The following is a 13,855-nucleotide window of genomic DNA, read 5'->3' as shown; positions in this document are numbered from 1 at the left end:
GCGGCGATAAGCGGGAGCAGGGCGCCTCGTCTCGGCTTCGGGACCTCCGGGCCCCCGGGCCAGGCGTGCGTTCGTTCGTTCGTCCGTCCCGCACCACCGACGCCACCCCGTCCCCGGCGCTGCGGGGTGGCGGCTGCGGGGCAGGGGGCCGCGGAAGTGGGGGGCCGCGCAGGTCCGTGCAGCCCGGGGCTGGGCGCCGGGGCGGGGACGCACCGGGGGACGCAGAACCGGAATGCGGGCGGGGGAGGGCGGGGAGCCCGGCGGTACCGGGGCGGGGGCGGGGAGGGGGCGGAGCGGAGCGGCGCCGGGGCCCGGCGGGCGGTGGCGCGGGGGGCCCGGAGCGGGCCGAGGGCGGCGGGCCCGGTGCAGGTGAGCGGGCTCGGGGCGCGGGCGGCGCGGCGGGCGGGGCGGCGGGGCCGGCAGGGCGGCTGCGCGGGCAGCGGGCCGAGGCCGCCCGTACCGGGGCCGCCCGTACCGGGGCCGAGCGGCGCCGGCACCGCCCGGACATTGTCCTGGCACGGCCCCGCCGCGCCCCCGCGTGTCCCTCGCCCCGCACGTGTGTCTCCCCGTGCGTGGCCCCCCTGTGTCTCTGCCTTTGCCCTTGCCCTTGCGTTTCCCCCGCGCTGCCCTCCTCTTCCCCGTGCGTCCCCTGGCGTTACCCCCGCCCCGCGCTGCCGCTGCGTTCCCCCCACTGCTCCATCCCCCGCTCAAGCCCGGTCCTAGCACCCCGCTGCCCCCCATGGCTGAGCACACCCCCAAGGGCCCAGGTGGCTCTGGGGGGCCCAGGGCATCGTTACCCGCCCTCCCAGGACATCGCCAGGGCCCCCAAGTGGGTCCTGGCATGATGCTAGTGTCCATCCCCATGCTTGCACGCACAGTGGGTGCACTGCATGCAGGGTGTCCTTGCGTGTCCCTGTCCCCATTAGTGCCCCCCTCAGCTTGAGCATGCCACCCCGCCCGCTGTGTGTCCCTCCTTGCAGCCATACCCAACAGCCCATCCTGAGACCTTGTTGCAGCCCATCTTCTCTCTGCAGCCGGTGACCTGCCAGGATGGCCGTGCTGGGGGGCTACTGTGAAGGCAACAGCTCCATTGCCCAGGTCTGGGTCCAGCAGGGCTTCCAGCCCTGCTTCTTCTTCACACTGGTGCCGGCCGTGCTGCTGAGTGTCTGCCTGCTGCTGGGTGCCCTGCAGTATGCCTGTTACGTCCGCTTCGGCCGTGCCATGGAGCCCAAGTACATCCCCCGCTCCCGTCTCTACTGCAGCCAGGTCCTGCTGTCCCTGCTCCTGGCCCTGCAGCCCTTTGGTGGGCTGCTGTGGCAAGCAGGGGGACCAGGACGGCTCTACGGGTACATGTTGCTGCATGCCTGCCTCTGGGCCCTCAGCTGGGGCTGTGCCATCGCCCTCCTGCAGCTGGAACACACGCGGGTGCTGGCACACGATCGGACTCGGGGCCACGGCACCGTCCTCCTCCTCTTCTGGGCACTGGCCTTCGCTGCTGAGAACCTGACCCTGGTGTGCTGGAGGAGCCCGCTGTGGTGGTGGGCGCTGGAGGACACCAACCAGAAGGTGGGCTGGGGGGCTGTGGACAGGGAAGGGGGATGAAGCCCTTTGCGGGGGGGGGGGAACAGGGGGCTGCAGCATCGCAGTGCTGGGGTGTGGTGTGCCTGCTGTGCCCTGCCATACCTGGGGTGTGCATGCTCCCTAGCCCAGCAATTGCACATCCCTCCACACCCCCATCTGGCTCAGCTCCCGCTTCTGCCTGGCCTGGTCCCAGGCGTGCAGAGGTGTGGGGGGTCTGCCTGCTCCCCACAGCACTTTAGCCCCCACCTCCCCCTAGGGTAGGGGTCCCCCAAGCCAGAGGGAACAAAGCCAGGTGTGACAGGGGGGAATGAAGGAGTCTGGGTGCTGCCTGAGGTTCTGTGCTCAGCCAGAGCATCCTGCTGGGTGGCATGGGGTTTCCCCTCTCCCCTGGGTGCACTGCACCCCATCCCCATGCCCCACTCCTTGCCTCCCTCAGCCCATACCCATCCTGTGCCAGGCTGGGCTGTGCCAAGGGCCTGCTGTGGCACCTGACCCCCTGCTCTCCATCCAGGTGCAGTTCAGCTTCTGGCTGCTGCGTTACATCTGCACGTTCATGCTCTTCATCCTGGGCATGAAGGCCCCGGGGCTGCCGCGCAAGCCCTACATGTTGCTGGTCAACGAGGAGGAGCGGGACGTGGAGAACAGCCAGGTAAGTCCCAGGGCTGGAGCAGTTTGGGGACATATAATCATAGAATCATTTAGGTTGGAGAAGACCTTTGAGATCATCAAGTCCAACCGTTAACCCAGGACTGCCAAGTCCATCACTAAACCATGTCCCTAAGTATCACCACATCTATGCGTTTTTTTAACTTCTCTGGGGATGGTGATTCTACTGCCTCCATGGGTGGCCTGTTCCAATGCTTGAGACACTGCCAGGGAGGAGTTGGGGACAAAATAGAAATACAGCTGCCCTGGGATTGGCATCATCAGGAGACCAGGAAGGAGCAAAGTTTAGGGCTCCCCAAGCTCCCTGCTGTCAGCAGGATGGGGCCCTGCCGGAAAGATGGAGTGGGGACCCTGGAAGGATGGGGCTGATTTTCTTGGTGGGGAGTTCCCCAGGGCCATTGCCAGCTGGGCTGGGGTGCCAGGCCAATGACCACTCTCTCTGCTCTCCCCCAGCCGCTCCTGCCCGATGCCAGCAGGACCACCTCTACCTGGAAGGATTTCCGGAGGAAGCTGCGGCTACTGGTGCCATACATGTGGCCGAGGGGCAACCACCTGCTGCAGGGGCTGGTGCTGTTCTGCATGGCACTCATGGGGCTGGAGCGGGCCATCAACGTCTTTGTCCCCATCTACTACAAGAACATTGGTGAGGTGCCTGGAGCTCAGAGTGTGGGGCTGCTCACAGCCTCACCAAGTGCTGGGGGCTGTCACGAGTGACCTGGGGGGCTGCAGGGACCTGGCAGGAGCAGGGTCCAGGGGCCCAGGGACCAGCACTGCGTGCTGGGGCTGGTTCCCATGGGGCACCTGGCGATGCTCCCTGCCCCTCTGCCCTGACCTTGCTACGCTGTCCCCAGTGAATGAGCTGACGGAGGGTACCCCCTGGCACACCCTGGCCTGGACTGTCTGCATCTACGTGGGGCTGAAGTTCCTGCAGGGTGGAGGTGCTGGTAAGGACCTGCCGGGAGGGATGGGGTGCCAGGGAGAGACAGCATGGGGCACATCGTGCTGGGACTGGGGTTGCTGGAGATGCCCTTATGCCCCCATCGCTGCTGCTCTCTCTTGGGAGCAGCAACCAGGGCTGGTCCCAGGTTGGGAACAGCTGGGGGGCCTTTCTTTCCCAGCTGGGCTTTCTGAGCTAGCTGCATGCCTCGGTGGTGCCAGTCCCCGCTGACCATCCCGTCGTGCCCTGCAGGCTCCACTGGCTTTGTGAGCAACCTGCGCACCTTCCTGTGGGTGTGGGTGCAGCAGTTCACCAACCGGCAGGTGCAGGTGCAGCTCTTTGCCCATCTGCATGGGCTGTCCCTGCGCTGGCACCTGGGGCGCCGCACTGGTGAGGTCCTGCGCAGTGTGGACCGGGGCACCAGCAGCATCAACAGCCTGCTCAGGTCAGAGCACACCCAGGGCAGGTGGAGGGTGGCCAGGCAGCTGCACCGGGCCAGGCTGATGTGCCATCCCCCTTTCCACCCCCCAGCTACATCGTCTTCAGCATTGTCCCCACCATTGCGGACATCATTATCGGCATTGTTTATTTCACCTCAGTCTTCAGCGCCTGGTTTGGCCTCATCATCTTTGTGTGTATGAGCCTCTACCTGAGTGAGTGGAGGCTGGGGTACAGGGGTGCTGTGCCGGGCTGTGGGGCAGCAGGCACCTGCTGACACAGCCCCCTCCTGACCACAGCTCTGACCATCTTCATCACCGAGTGGAGGACCAAGTACCGGCGGGACATGAACACACGGGACAACGAGGCCAAGTCCCGGGCTGTGGACTCACTCCTCAATTTTGAGACGGTAGCGTAGCCAGTGGGGGGTCCCTGAGCAGTGCCTGGCACTGGGGGGGCTGATCCAGGTGCTGACCCTGGCTCTGTGTCCTGCAGGTGAAGTACTACAATGCAGAGAGCTACGAGGTGAACCGCTTTAATGATGCCATCCTTAAGTACCAGGTACAGCACCCGGGGAGTTGGGGGGGGAAGGAGCTGAGCCTCATGGGCACCCGTGGGGAGGATGGAGCTCACTGTGGGTCTGGTTTGGAGGTGGCAGCATCCCAGAGAACCGTGCCTCTTCCAGGTCTCAGAGTGGAAGGTCAGTGCCTCGCTGGGCCTCCTCAATCAGACCCAGAACCTGGTCATCGGCCTGGGGTTGCTGGCGGGGTCCCTGCTCTGCGCTTACTTCGTCACTGAAAACAAGCTGCATGTAAGACCGGTGCCAGCCTGGGCAGCCCCCTGCCCGAGGTGGGGCCCTGCAGCTGGCGGTGATGGGCACCTCTCCCCTGTCCCTTCCAGGTGGGGGACTTTGTCCTCTTCGGCACCTACATCATCCAGCTCTACACACCACTGAACTGGTTTGGGACTTACTACAGGTAAAGCTGGGAGCTGTGGGGGTGCCTGGGGTCCCCCTTCCCATGGGCACCTGGGCTGGGATGTGGCCCCCCAGACCTTTCCCTCTGGTCTTTGCCCCCTTCCAGGATGATCCAGAACTCCTTTGTGGACATGGAGAACATGTTCGAGCTCTTCCACGAGGAGCAGGAGGTGGGTGCCACCTTTCCGGACCCCGCTCCATGGCACGGCCCTGTGGTCCTGCCCTGGGGACAGGCTGGCTCTGAGCCTGCATCTCTCCTCCGGCAGGTGAAGGATGCGGTGAATGCCGGTGACCTGCACTTGGAGGCTGGGCGGATCGAGTTTGAGAATGTGCACTTCAGCTACGTGGATGGGTAGGGGGTGGCTGGAGCAGGGTGGGACAAGTCAGGCTGAGGCCTGGCACAGGGACGTGGGGCAGCGGAGGTAGCCCTGAGCCCCTCTCCATCTCCCTCTCCCAGGAAGGAAATCCTGCAGGACGTCTCCTTCACTGTGATGCCTGGGCAGACCCTGGCCCTGGTGAGAGCAGGACCTTGGGTGTGGGTTCACTGCTAGAGAGTGGGGGAAGGGGGGCTGGGAAGTATGGGGGTGAGAAGGACAGACCCCCTGATGGGGCCAGCCCTTCCCTGCCCAGCTCCTGGCCTCCAGCAGCTGGGAGTCTCTGGTGTCTCCAAGTCCCTTTACCTTGGCATGCAGGTGGGACCTTCGGGCTCAGGGAAGAGCACTGTCATCCGCCTACTCTTCCGCTTCTATGATGTGTGGGGTGGCTGCATCCGCATCGATGGGCAGGACATCTCCCAGGTGAGGATGGGAGGCCTCCAGGGAGCAGGAGGGGAGACACACCAGCTCCTATGGGCCTCACAACGCTGCTCAGTGCGGGCACTGGCATCTCCTCAGGGCAAGGGTGAGCACGCAGCCCCCACACCCCTTTAGAGGCTGATGTCTGTGCCAGGAGGGGGGTGAATGGCGTGACTGCAGGACCCCTGGGCTGAAACGCTGGAGACTGGCTGGGGCTCCCCAGGAAGGGCCAGGGCACTGGCAGGGTCCCCCCACTGCAGGGTGGAGATGCAGCTGAGCCTGTGGTCCAGGGGGGATGCTGGAGCAAACACCCTGCAAGGAGTGGGGTGGGGGGCTCATGGCTGAGGGGTGGGATTAGGTTTTGGGGGGGGTCTTTCTTTGCAGGGGCTGTGTGTCTGGCTGAGCCCCCCCTTTTCTGTCTCCCCAGGTGAAGCAGGCATCGCTGCGTGCCCACATCGGGGTGGTGCCCCAGGACACGGTGCTCTTCAATGACAGCATCGCCAACAACATCCGCTACGGACGGATCCTGGCCACTGACCAGGAGGTGCAGGAAGCAGCCCAGGCTGCTGACATCCATGACCGCATCCTTTCCTTCCCTGATGGTGAGAACCCCGCGGTCCCCTCTTTGCCCTCCCCTACTGTCCCAGACTTGTAGCTGCCGTCACAGTCGTTCCTGAGTACACCCCTTGTGGGGACACCTGTGTGACCCTGTGCCTTGCTTTGCCGCTTCCCACCATCTTTCCAGGGCTAAATCAGCCCGTGGGCAGGGATGGGCTGAGGCTGCACCAGGCAGCTGTGTGGTCTCAGTAGGACCTCCCCATGCAGCAGGGCCCTGGTCCCCGTTCCTGTCTTGGAGCTCACCAGCACAAGCACTTTCCTGCCCTTGTGCCTGCAGGATACAACACCCAGGTGGGGGAGCGGGGCCTGAAGCTGAGTGGCGGGGAGAAGCAGCGCGTGGCCATCGCACGCACCATCCTGAAGGGTCCCCGCATCATCCTGCTGGATGAGGTAATGGCACCAGCTCCCAGCCCATCCTTGCCCCATTCTGCAGCAGCCCCTGCCCCAGTGGCTGCCTGCACTGCCTGCATCCCTTCCCCACGCTCTGCCTCTCCTGCAGGCCACGTCTGCACTCGACACAGAGACTGAGAGGAACATCCAGGCCTCCCTGGCCAAGGTCTGCTCTCACCGCACCACCATCGTTGTTGCACATAGGTAGGGACAAGGGGAGAGGGCTGATCCAGGAAGTGCTGAGCTCTCTGAGCTGGCCAACCCCCCCAGACGGGCACACAGGCCTGTCCTCCTGCTCAGGAGACGACAGCCCCTGTGATTATAGCTCCTTGCACTGTGCAAACCCCCTCGGACCCTTTCCCCTCTAAGCCAGAATTACCTCCCGGCCTTTCTTTGCAGGCTCTCCACTGTGGTGGGTGCAGACCAGATCCTGGTGCTCAAGGATGGACGCATCGCAGAGCGAGGGAGGTGAGCACAGGGCTCGGGCTCGGTGCTGTCTGCCCATGGGGAACCCTTCCCTGGCTCTGGGGCCAGCGTGGGACCCTGCACCCCTCCGCTCTCCCCACAGGCATGAAGAGCTGCTGCAGAAGGGCGGTGTGTATGCTGGCATGTGGCTGCAGCAACAGGTGGGGGATGAGGGCGACAGCAAGGAGCACTGCATCGAGAAGCCCTCAGGCAGCAAGAAGGGGCCATGAGCATAGCCAGGGCTCTGCTGTGACACTCACCGGGGGCCAGGCCCCCACACCATCAGGGAACCCTTTGCTGGCTGCAAGCTGGGGCCCCACACGCCTCGGGAGCTGCAGGGGCTGGGTTGGACACTCCACTACATTTGTACTCTTTTGCTGTTGTGTAATTTCTTAAACCAGGTCCTTCCCAGCTCTGTGCCTGTGTGCTGTGTGCAGGGTATACATCTGCAGGGCTCCCCCCGGGGGGCTGCGCAGGGCAGGGGCAGGCAGAGTTACTGCCTGTGCCCTTCGGTCAACCAGCAGCTCTGCCACAGAGCTGAGCTCCTTGGGCTTGGAGAGGCAAGGTTGTCGGTGCCTGCCCCATCCCTGCACAAAGGGCTGAGCGTGGCAGGAGGCTGCACTCCAACAGCAAAGGAAGAAGCAGCACAGCTGGCACCTGCTTCACCCCCACGTGCCCCCCATCCTTGTGCCCCAGTTGCAGAGATTCACTGCTCTGGGCTGGACACCAAGCGACTGCTCCCCCAAAGCACCTCTGCATCTTGTGCTATGCTTTTATTTTCTCCCAAGCAGCACTTTGACAAGTCTTGGCATTCCCTCAGCCCAGCCTGAACCCAACTCCAGCCCCAGGGAGGCACTGCCAGCAGGTAACCCCCTCAGCCCTGTGCTGCTCAGAGCAGGACAGCACAGCCCCGCAGGGAAGCACAAGACAGCAGATGGGAAAGCAGCACTGCTCCGCGTGGCTGCAGACCCCCCTTACCAGAAGCCAGCAGGACAAGTCTACCCCCACCCAGGCAACAGCTCCTGCTTCCGACCACCAGCAAGGAAGGGCTGGCTGCAGGCTCAGGGCTGTGTTTGCCCGAAGGGGTTCTGTGCTGCTGCTACCCAGGAGGGGTTCCCCTACTGTATGGCTGGAAGGAGGGAGGCATTCCTGACCCAGCAGCACTAAAACGGGGCCCTGGGAGTTTAGGCCAGCAGAGAACAGGCAGCTGCAGTCCCCCTGTGCAAGTGACACAGTTATAATTGAGTCACTGCTAAGGTTACTTCTCAGTTAATGGCCCTTGTTAAATTAAACCAGAAAGGAAAACGATGTTTCCACTCAGCTTTCAGAATGGTCCTGGGCACCAGCCTAAGGCCCAACGTGCTCTTAAGCATGCAAACAGCGGGGGAGGCACTGAGGGCATGGGGAGTGGGGAAGGGGCTGCCTTCACATTGCCAGGAAGCCACACATTCAGACGTGCCATGTCCGTGTGAGACCATCCCAGCCCCAGCTGCTCATTGCTGAGGGGCTGGCATGGCCCCCCCCAGAGCATGAAAATCCAGCCTCCCACTACTGCAGCAGGCAGCCACAGCCCGGCTGCACATATGAGCATGCAGAGATGTCCCTACGCCGCATTTCCGTCCAGGCTGGCTCTGCCCTCACCCCACAGTCCCAGCAGTGCTGGGACGTGACCATGGCAGCTGTCGCTAAGTGCACGCCGTGGGCTGCTGCTTGCTTTGGTCACTGTGTGCTTGGCCTCGTCCAACAGTCTTCACCTCTTCAGGAGCATCAGCAATTTGCTGCACCGATTTTATACAGGTACTAGGGTGAGGTGTCAGCATGTGTTTGGTGGCTTGCTTACAGCCTCCAGGGAGATGAACTGTCCCTGGTGAGAGACTCTTGTTGTCAGTGTCCAGGCAAGAACCCCATGGCATCCACATGGGAGGCCAGAGCTGCTCCTTCGGTCACGAGTGGAATCCCATGTCCGCTGGCACACCCTGCCTCGCCTGCCTATGACATGCTGCAGTTTGATGGCTTTGAACCGTGTGCCTGGAATGGGAAGCACACAGTGAGCAAGGGAAGATGGGATGCCCTCCCCTGCCTCTGTCCCGTAAGGGGGCACATCCAGTGCCTGAGTGCCCAGGGCTGCGTGTTCAGCAGTGATGCTGCCGCTGCCCCAGGCCAGGCTGCTTTTCTCCTGGTGAGAGAAGTGACCCTAGACAGAGGCCAGAAGCAGCAGAACTCAAGGAGGCTCTCTATGGCACAGCCAGGACAGGATCGACCCCACCACAGTGTGGAGCCTCACTCACCTGCCGCTGTGACTGCTGGTACTCTGCTTCGCTCGCTGACAGCGCTTGGGCCAGTGCCAGATCCTCCTCCTCCTGTGTGCTGCTGGGGACAGCAGTGCATTGTGTGCCTCGGGTCCCCCGAGCTCAGTGGCCCAGCACTCAGAGCCCTTTGGGGTGGCAGGATCTCCTGTCACCACAACCCCCCAGGACAGCTAAGGGCAGGGAGCAGCTGAGGATCACCCTGAACAGACCAGGGGCTGGGGAAGGACCAAAAGATCCAGCTGGGGGCTGGCAGCCAGCACCCTGGGCCAAGAAGAACCATATTAACTCGTCTGTAAGACAGTGCTTTTAGCAGCACCAGGCAATGTGCCCAAGGGTGTAGGCTCCCTGGTGTCCTCTGTGAACACCCCTACTCCACCTCTGTCAGGCTCTAACCACGCTCATCAGCTGACAAGTGGTCAAACAATGGTTTGCCCTGCTCTGTGCTGTCAGTCACTCTCCCCTCCCAGCACCCCGGAGGGCCTACTTGCTGAATAGAGCTCTGTGATGGCTCTGGACTCTTCCTTTTCTCCCCCATCAGCCACACAGAGGCATCATCCCAAGCCACATGTTGAGAGGAACGTCATCCCAGAGCCACATGATGCTTCCCCAGGGAAGATCTCATACACAGGCTTGGGGCGTGACACCACGTGTCCCCAGGCCATACCTGGGTGGCTGCACTGAGCTGCATGCTGACTCTGCCAGGGACATCTCCAGAGCTCGCTGCAGTGCCTCTTCCTCACTCTGAAACAAAACATCTTGTCACCAGCTTGGCTGAGGGTGGCAACAGGCAGCCCTGAGGACATGCGGCAGGTACCGTATTGTCTGGCCAGAGGTAGGTGCATGTCCCCTCTCCAAGGCCAGACACAGCCAAAGCGAAGGCCTAGGGCTCAGCACAGACTGGCAGTGCTCTCCCCCTGCCCAAGGTAATGCAGCTCTGCCTGCCGCGCAGGGAGCATGCTAAGAATACCAGCAGGAAGCCGCATGCAGTCTCCTCCTCCTCCACCCTTGGTTTGCAGATCAGACAAGACAATGCCCAGGGTCAACAGCCAATGTGTTTTGTCCCTTTGGGGAAAGCTGACCATCAAACGCAGCTGAGAGGTGCCATTCGCAGGTACCAGCACAAACGCTGATGCCTCTCCAAGCACCTGGGATCCCTGTTTGCCAGGGAAGGACCAGCTGGGGAGCACCACAGCCACCAGCAAAGCATGGGTTAAAAAGCAGTTGCTGCAGTAGCTCCTCAGGGCACAGGAACCATGCAAAACCCACCCTAAATGCCCAGGCCAGGCTACTCACCAGTCCATTCTGCAGCATGACAGCTGGAGGAGAAATGCTTCGAGTCTGTGGTGCAGCTGCTCTGCCTCCTCTGCAAACAGGAGAGAAGCTGGATTATTGTCAAGGCAGGGAGCCCTGGTAGGAGTACACATCCCTGCTGATGCACAAGAAGCAGAGAGGTGTTGGTCCTGCATCCCACAGGGAGCCAAGATGAGCCTGGTTGTGCCCACCTCAGAATTAAGAGTCGGGTCAATCACCTTACCTGGCAAGGGCAGGAGAAGAGGGGCTGTCTGTTGGCCGGGCTGCTCCACTGCTCATCGTGGTGACTGTTTTGGAGGAGGATGCCTGGGCTCTGGCCACTGCAGCATGCCTAGGACAGACAGGACACCTGTGAACAACTGTTTTACTATCACGAGCCATCCCTGGGCACTGAATACCAGAGAGATGAAGCTGTATGACCAAGACACCTCCCTGGCTCCCTGCTCCTCTTCCTCCTAAGAGTACCCATGTTGTGGGTACTCAACTACACCCAGGAGTTTCAAGTGCTGTTTCTTTCCTCAGAACACTGTGCCAGGATAGGCAGAAACCACCGGCTACAGAATACGGGGCTGGGCAGAGAAGCAAGAGCAAAACAGCTAGCAGGTAGTGCCAGCAGCTTTTGCTACAGGAGGGACAGACTGTCTATACAGCTGTGCTGACTCTAAAAACTTTAATGCTGCTGGACGACACCCCAGCGCACAGGGCAGGGAGTGTGAGAACACAGCAGTCCCAGGCAACAGGTCAGGAGGAGCCAGGATTCTTCCGTCACTCATCTGGCAAGCACAGCCCCATCCCTGCCAGCCTGTCCCCAGGCCCTCACCCTGCTTTGGAGAGGGGATGCCCTGCTCCACTGCAGTCGTGGTCCAGGGGGTGCCGGTGCTTGAGGCAGTAGTTCTTGTGGCACTGGTTGCAGATCACCTTCATCATCTCCTTCTGCTTGCAGCCAGGCTTCAAACACTTGTTGGTGAAGATCTGAAAGATGACACGGCAGTGGTGAAAAGAAGCATGCCCTGCAAGGCCAGGGCTGTCCCTTGCCTCCATGCCAGGCCCTGGGCAGTGACCGGCTTTCCTCACCAGTGCCTCTTCTGTGGGGCTCTGGAGTTTGTCTCTGAATACTAGTTTTCTTCAGACAGTTTATTAGTAATTCACTAGTGCTTCAGTCTCTATAGCGAAGGGTCTCCACGACCACAGAATACACAGCAGGAGAGACCACCTCACCTAGGGACTCCTGCCTGCCCTGCCAGGGCAGTGGGGGCAGCCCAGAGCCCTCCAGCTGTTGCTGGGCTAGAATCCTGCAGGGCCAGCTTCCTGCAGCAATTTCCTCCCCTGGCAAGACAGGGCAGCTGATTGCATCTTCCTAACGGCAGCATGCTGTTTCCCATCTTCATATCCCAGGTGGCTGCCCAGCCCCACTCCATCACTACCTCAGCCCCAGACTCACACCACAAAGCTCTACACATGCACACACCTCCAGCTCAGCAACCCTTCCTGCCCTCAGCCTGCGCAGAGGCGGCACGAGCAGGGCTGACTCGTGTGTGGTTTTCATCCCACCCCCAGGCTTTGGCAGGGACTCAGCAGAGCTCAGCAGCCACATGGAGAGCACCAGGTTCCCACCTTGCGCTTGCGCTGTGCGGGGTCCGACTTGCAGTCACGGTCAATGTGCTCACCCACCACGACATCGGGCATCTCTCCCCGCCTCACAGGGACCGGGGTGTTGCAGAGGGGACACACAGGGACCTGCACATCCTGTAGAGTCAAAAAAAAGGGTCTGGGAGCTGGCAGCTGGGCAACCTCAAGTGCTGTGCAGTCACCTCGCTCCTTCTCAGGATCCGCCTGCCACAGCTTGCACAGCATCACCTGCTGTGGGAGATCCCACCCAGCACCCCCCAAACAGCTGAGCTGCTTCTGACCTGGCAGGTGTGACAGGCACGGGCACAGGCTCTGGGATGGGAAGACAGCACGGCTGGGAGATGCCCAAACCGTTTCACCCAGTGGCACAAGGTGGGGTGGAAGTGTGCGGCACCAATAGGTATCCTGGATTTCAGGGACACCTTCAGACTTGGCACACGTCCCAAGGGGGATTGCCCAAGCGACAAAAGAAGTCGCAAATTATTCTGATCCCTGGCCGGGAAAGCTCAGCAGCTCTGTGTGGGAGGCTGGATTAGACCTCCCCTCCGCCCTCACCTTCTTGTAGGCAGAGGTGCAGTCATGCTGGGCGTAGGCGATGTGGTCGGTGCAGAAGATCTGCTCGCAGGCATCGCACTTCAGGGGGAGGAAGTCTGGGAGCAGGGAGACGCCGCAGACACAGCCCGTTGAGGCCGGCGCTTGCCGCCTGCGGCCCGGCCCCCCCCCGCCTCTGCCTTCCCGACGGCTCAGCCCGGAGCCACGGCAAAGCCGGGGCCGCTCCCCTCTGCCCCCAGCTCCCAGCACGGGAACAAAAGGGCTGCGGGTCCGCAGCTACATCTCCAGGAACCCCTCGGGCTCCTCCTTAAAGCACCCCCTCCCCGGGTTCAGGAGCAGCATCCCGACACCACACCGAGCTCCCCGGGGGCTGCCAGCCTCAAGCCCGAGGCGGGAGGCCCTCCCCCACCCGGGGCAGCCGCTGCCGTGAGCCCCGGGGGGCAGACGGGCCCTCAGAGCCCCCCACCGCCGGCGGGTCCGGGCTCCCTGCCGGGTCCCGGCCTTGCCGTCCCTGACCGATAGCCGCCGCCCGCGCTGTCGCCCGGGGCAGAGCCGACACCCGGCTCCGCCCCGGCGGGGCGCCCAGAGGCCGCGGCCGCCCCGCGCCCTCCGCCAAGGGCAGGCCGGGCGGCACGACCCGCCCTTCACCCCTCGCCACACCGGCGGGTGCCGGCCACCGCCCCGCCGCCCCCCTCCCCTGCGGAGGCCGGGCTACCCGCGCCGCGCCGCCCAGGCCCCGGCCTGCGCCGCCTTGCCCGGGCGGGGAGCAGGGCCCGGCCGCCAGGTACCCCCCCACCCCCAGCGCGGCCGCCGTCCCTCACCCAGGCGCTGGCAGGCGGGCCGGGAGCAGTGCGCGCCCAGGTCCGGGAACTCCATGGCGGCCCCGGCGGCGGCTCCCGCCGCGCCCGCTTCCGGCACGGCGTCACACGGGGCGGGGACAGCACCGGCCCCGCCCCGCGCGGCGGCCGCGGGACCCACGGGGGGCACGTCCCAGCGCCCGCTGCGGAGGCACCTTCCCGGGCGCGGGGGGAGGCTGAGGGCACGGCCCGGGCGGGACAGCTTAAACGGGGGGCGGGGGGCTCCCTCCCTCCTCCTCCTTCTCCCGTCCCCCCTCCTGCCCCTGCCACCCCCCTCCCATCCCCAAAAGGGGCACAGCGCGAGGGTCCCCCGCCGTATAACGGAGCTCCCG

The 13,855-nt window shown here is 63.2% G+C and overlaps 2 protein-coding genes across 6 annotated transcripts; one reads left to right on the top strand and one right to left on the bottom strand.

Annotated features, from left to right (window-relative positions):
• Positions 1-46: 46 nt before the first annotated feature.
• Positions 47-7,282, top strand: ABCB6 (ATP binding cassette subfamily B member 6 (Langereis blood group)). Of its 4 annotated transcripts, none has more exons than XM_037396267.1 (20): positions 47-172; positions 1,035-1,566; positions 2,093-2,230; positions 2,701-2,890; positions 3,099-3,191; positions 3,437-3,629; positions 3,716-3,837; positions 3,922-4,031; positions 4,118-4,183; positions 4,308-4,433; positions 4,523-4,599; positions 4,705-4,768; positions 4,865-4,950; positions 5,056-5,113; positions 5,291-5,395; positions 5,820-5,994; positions 6,288-6,400; positions 6,510-6,604; positions 6,800-6,868; positions 6,969-7,282. In XM_037396267.1, exons 2-20 carry the CDS (start codon positions 1,051-1,053, stop codon positions 7,093-7,095), a joined length of 2,523 nt encoding a protein of 840 aa, XP_037252164.1. In that variant the 5' UTR covers positions 47-172; positions 1,035-1,050; the 3' UTR covers positions 7,096-7,282. The 4 variants fall into 4 exon arrangements, 3 of the variants coding, with proteins under 3 accessions (XP_037252164.1, XP_037252163.1, XP_037252165.1); XM_037396266.1 differs by lacking the exon at positions 47-172 and adding an exon at positions 317-369; XR_005105610.1 differs by lacking the exons at positions 47-172; positions 6,969-7,282 and adding an exon at positions 317-369 and having other exon boundaries at positions 6,218-6,400; positions 6,800-6,822.
• A 337-nt stretch (positions 7,283-7,619) lies between these two features.
• Positions 7,620-13,616, bottom strand: ZFAND2B (zinc finger AN1-type containing 2B). Of its 2 annotated transcripts, none has more exons than XM_037396278.1 (9): positions 13,488-13,616; positions 12,670-12,764; positions 12,100-12,231; positions 11,306-11,457; positions 10,709-10,816; positions 10,468-10,537; positions 9,839-9,915; positions 9,154-9,235; positions 7,620-8,893 (listed from the first exon to the last, which is right to left on the bottom strand). In XM_037396278.1, the coding sequence occupies exons 1-9, from the start codon at positions 13,540-13,542 to the stop codon at positions 8,855-8,857; spliced, it is 810 nt and encodes a 269-aa protein (XP_037252175.1). In that variant the 5' UTR covers positions 13,543-13,616; the 3' UTR covers positions 7,620-8,854. The 2 variants fall into 2 exon arrangements, with proteins under 2 accessions (XP_037252175.1, XP_037252176.1); XM_037396279.1 differs by having other exon boundaries at positions 9,154-9,232.
• Positions 13,617-13,855: the final 239 nt, after the last annotated feature.

Source organism: Falco rusticolus, chromosome 8 (genome assembly GCF_015220075.1).
Source record: "Falco rusticolus isolate bFalRus1 chromosome 8, bFalRus1.pri, whole genome shotgun sequence".
Classification (NCBI taxonomy): domain Eukaryota; kingdom Metazoa; phylum Chordata; class Aves; order Falconiformes; family Falconidae; genus Falco; species Falco rusticolus.
This window is presented reverse-complemented; position numbering and strand designations above follow the sequence as displayed.

Bases quoted from the DNA above. Each gene is read 5' to 3' on its own strand.
- ABCB6 (XM_037396267.1), top strand. From the start codon at position 1,051: ATGGCCGTGCTGGGGGGCTACTGTGAAGGCAACAGCTCCATTGCCCAG. The intron at 2,231-2,700 runs GTAAGTCCCAGG...GCTCTCCCCCAG, and splicing joins GGGACGTGGAGAACAGCCAG to CCGCTCCTGCCCGATGCCAG. The intron at 3,838-3,921 runs GTGAGTGGAGGC...TCCTGACCACAG, and splicing joins GTGTATGAGCCTCTACCTGA to CTCTGACCATCTTCATCACC.
- ZFAND2B (XM_037396278.1), bottom strand. From the start codon at position 13,542: ATGGAGTTCCCGGACCTGGGCGCGCACTGCTCCCGGCCCGCCTGCCAG. The intron at 12,232-12,669 runs GTGAGGGCGGAG...TTGACTCTACAG, and splicing joins GCACCTCTGCCTACAAGAAG to GATGTGCAGGTCCCTGTGTG. The intron at 11,458-12,099 runs GTGGGAACCTGG...GTCATCTTTCAG, and splicing joins CCGCACAGCGCAAGCGCAAG to ATCTTCACCAACAAGTGTTT.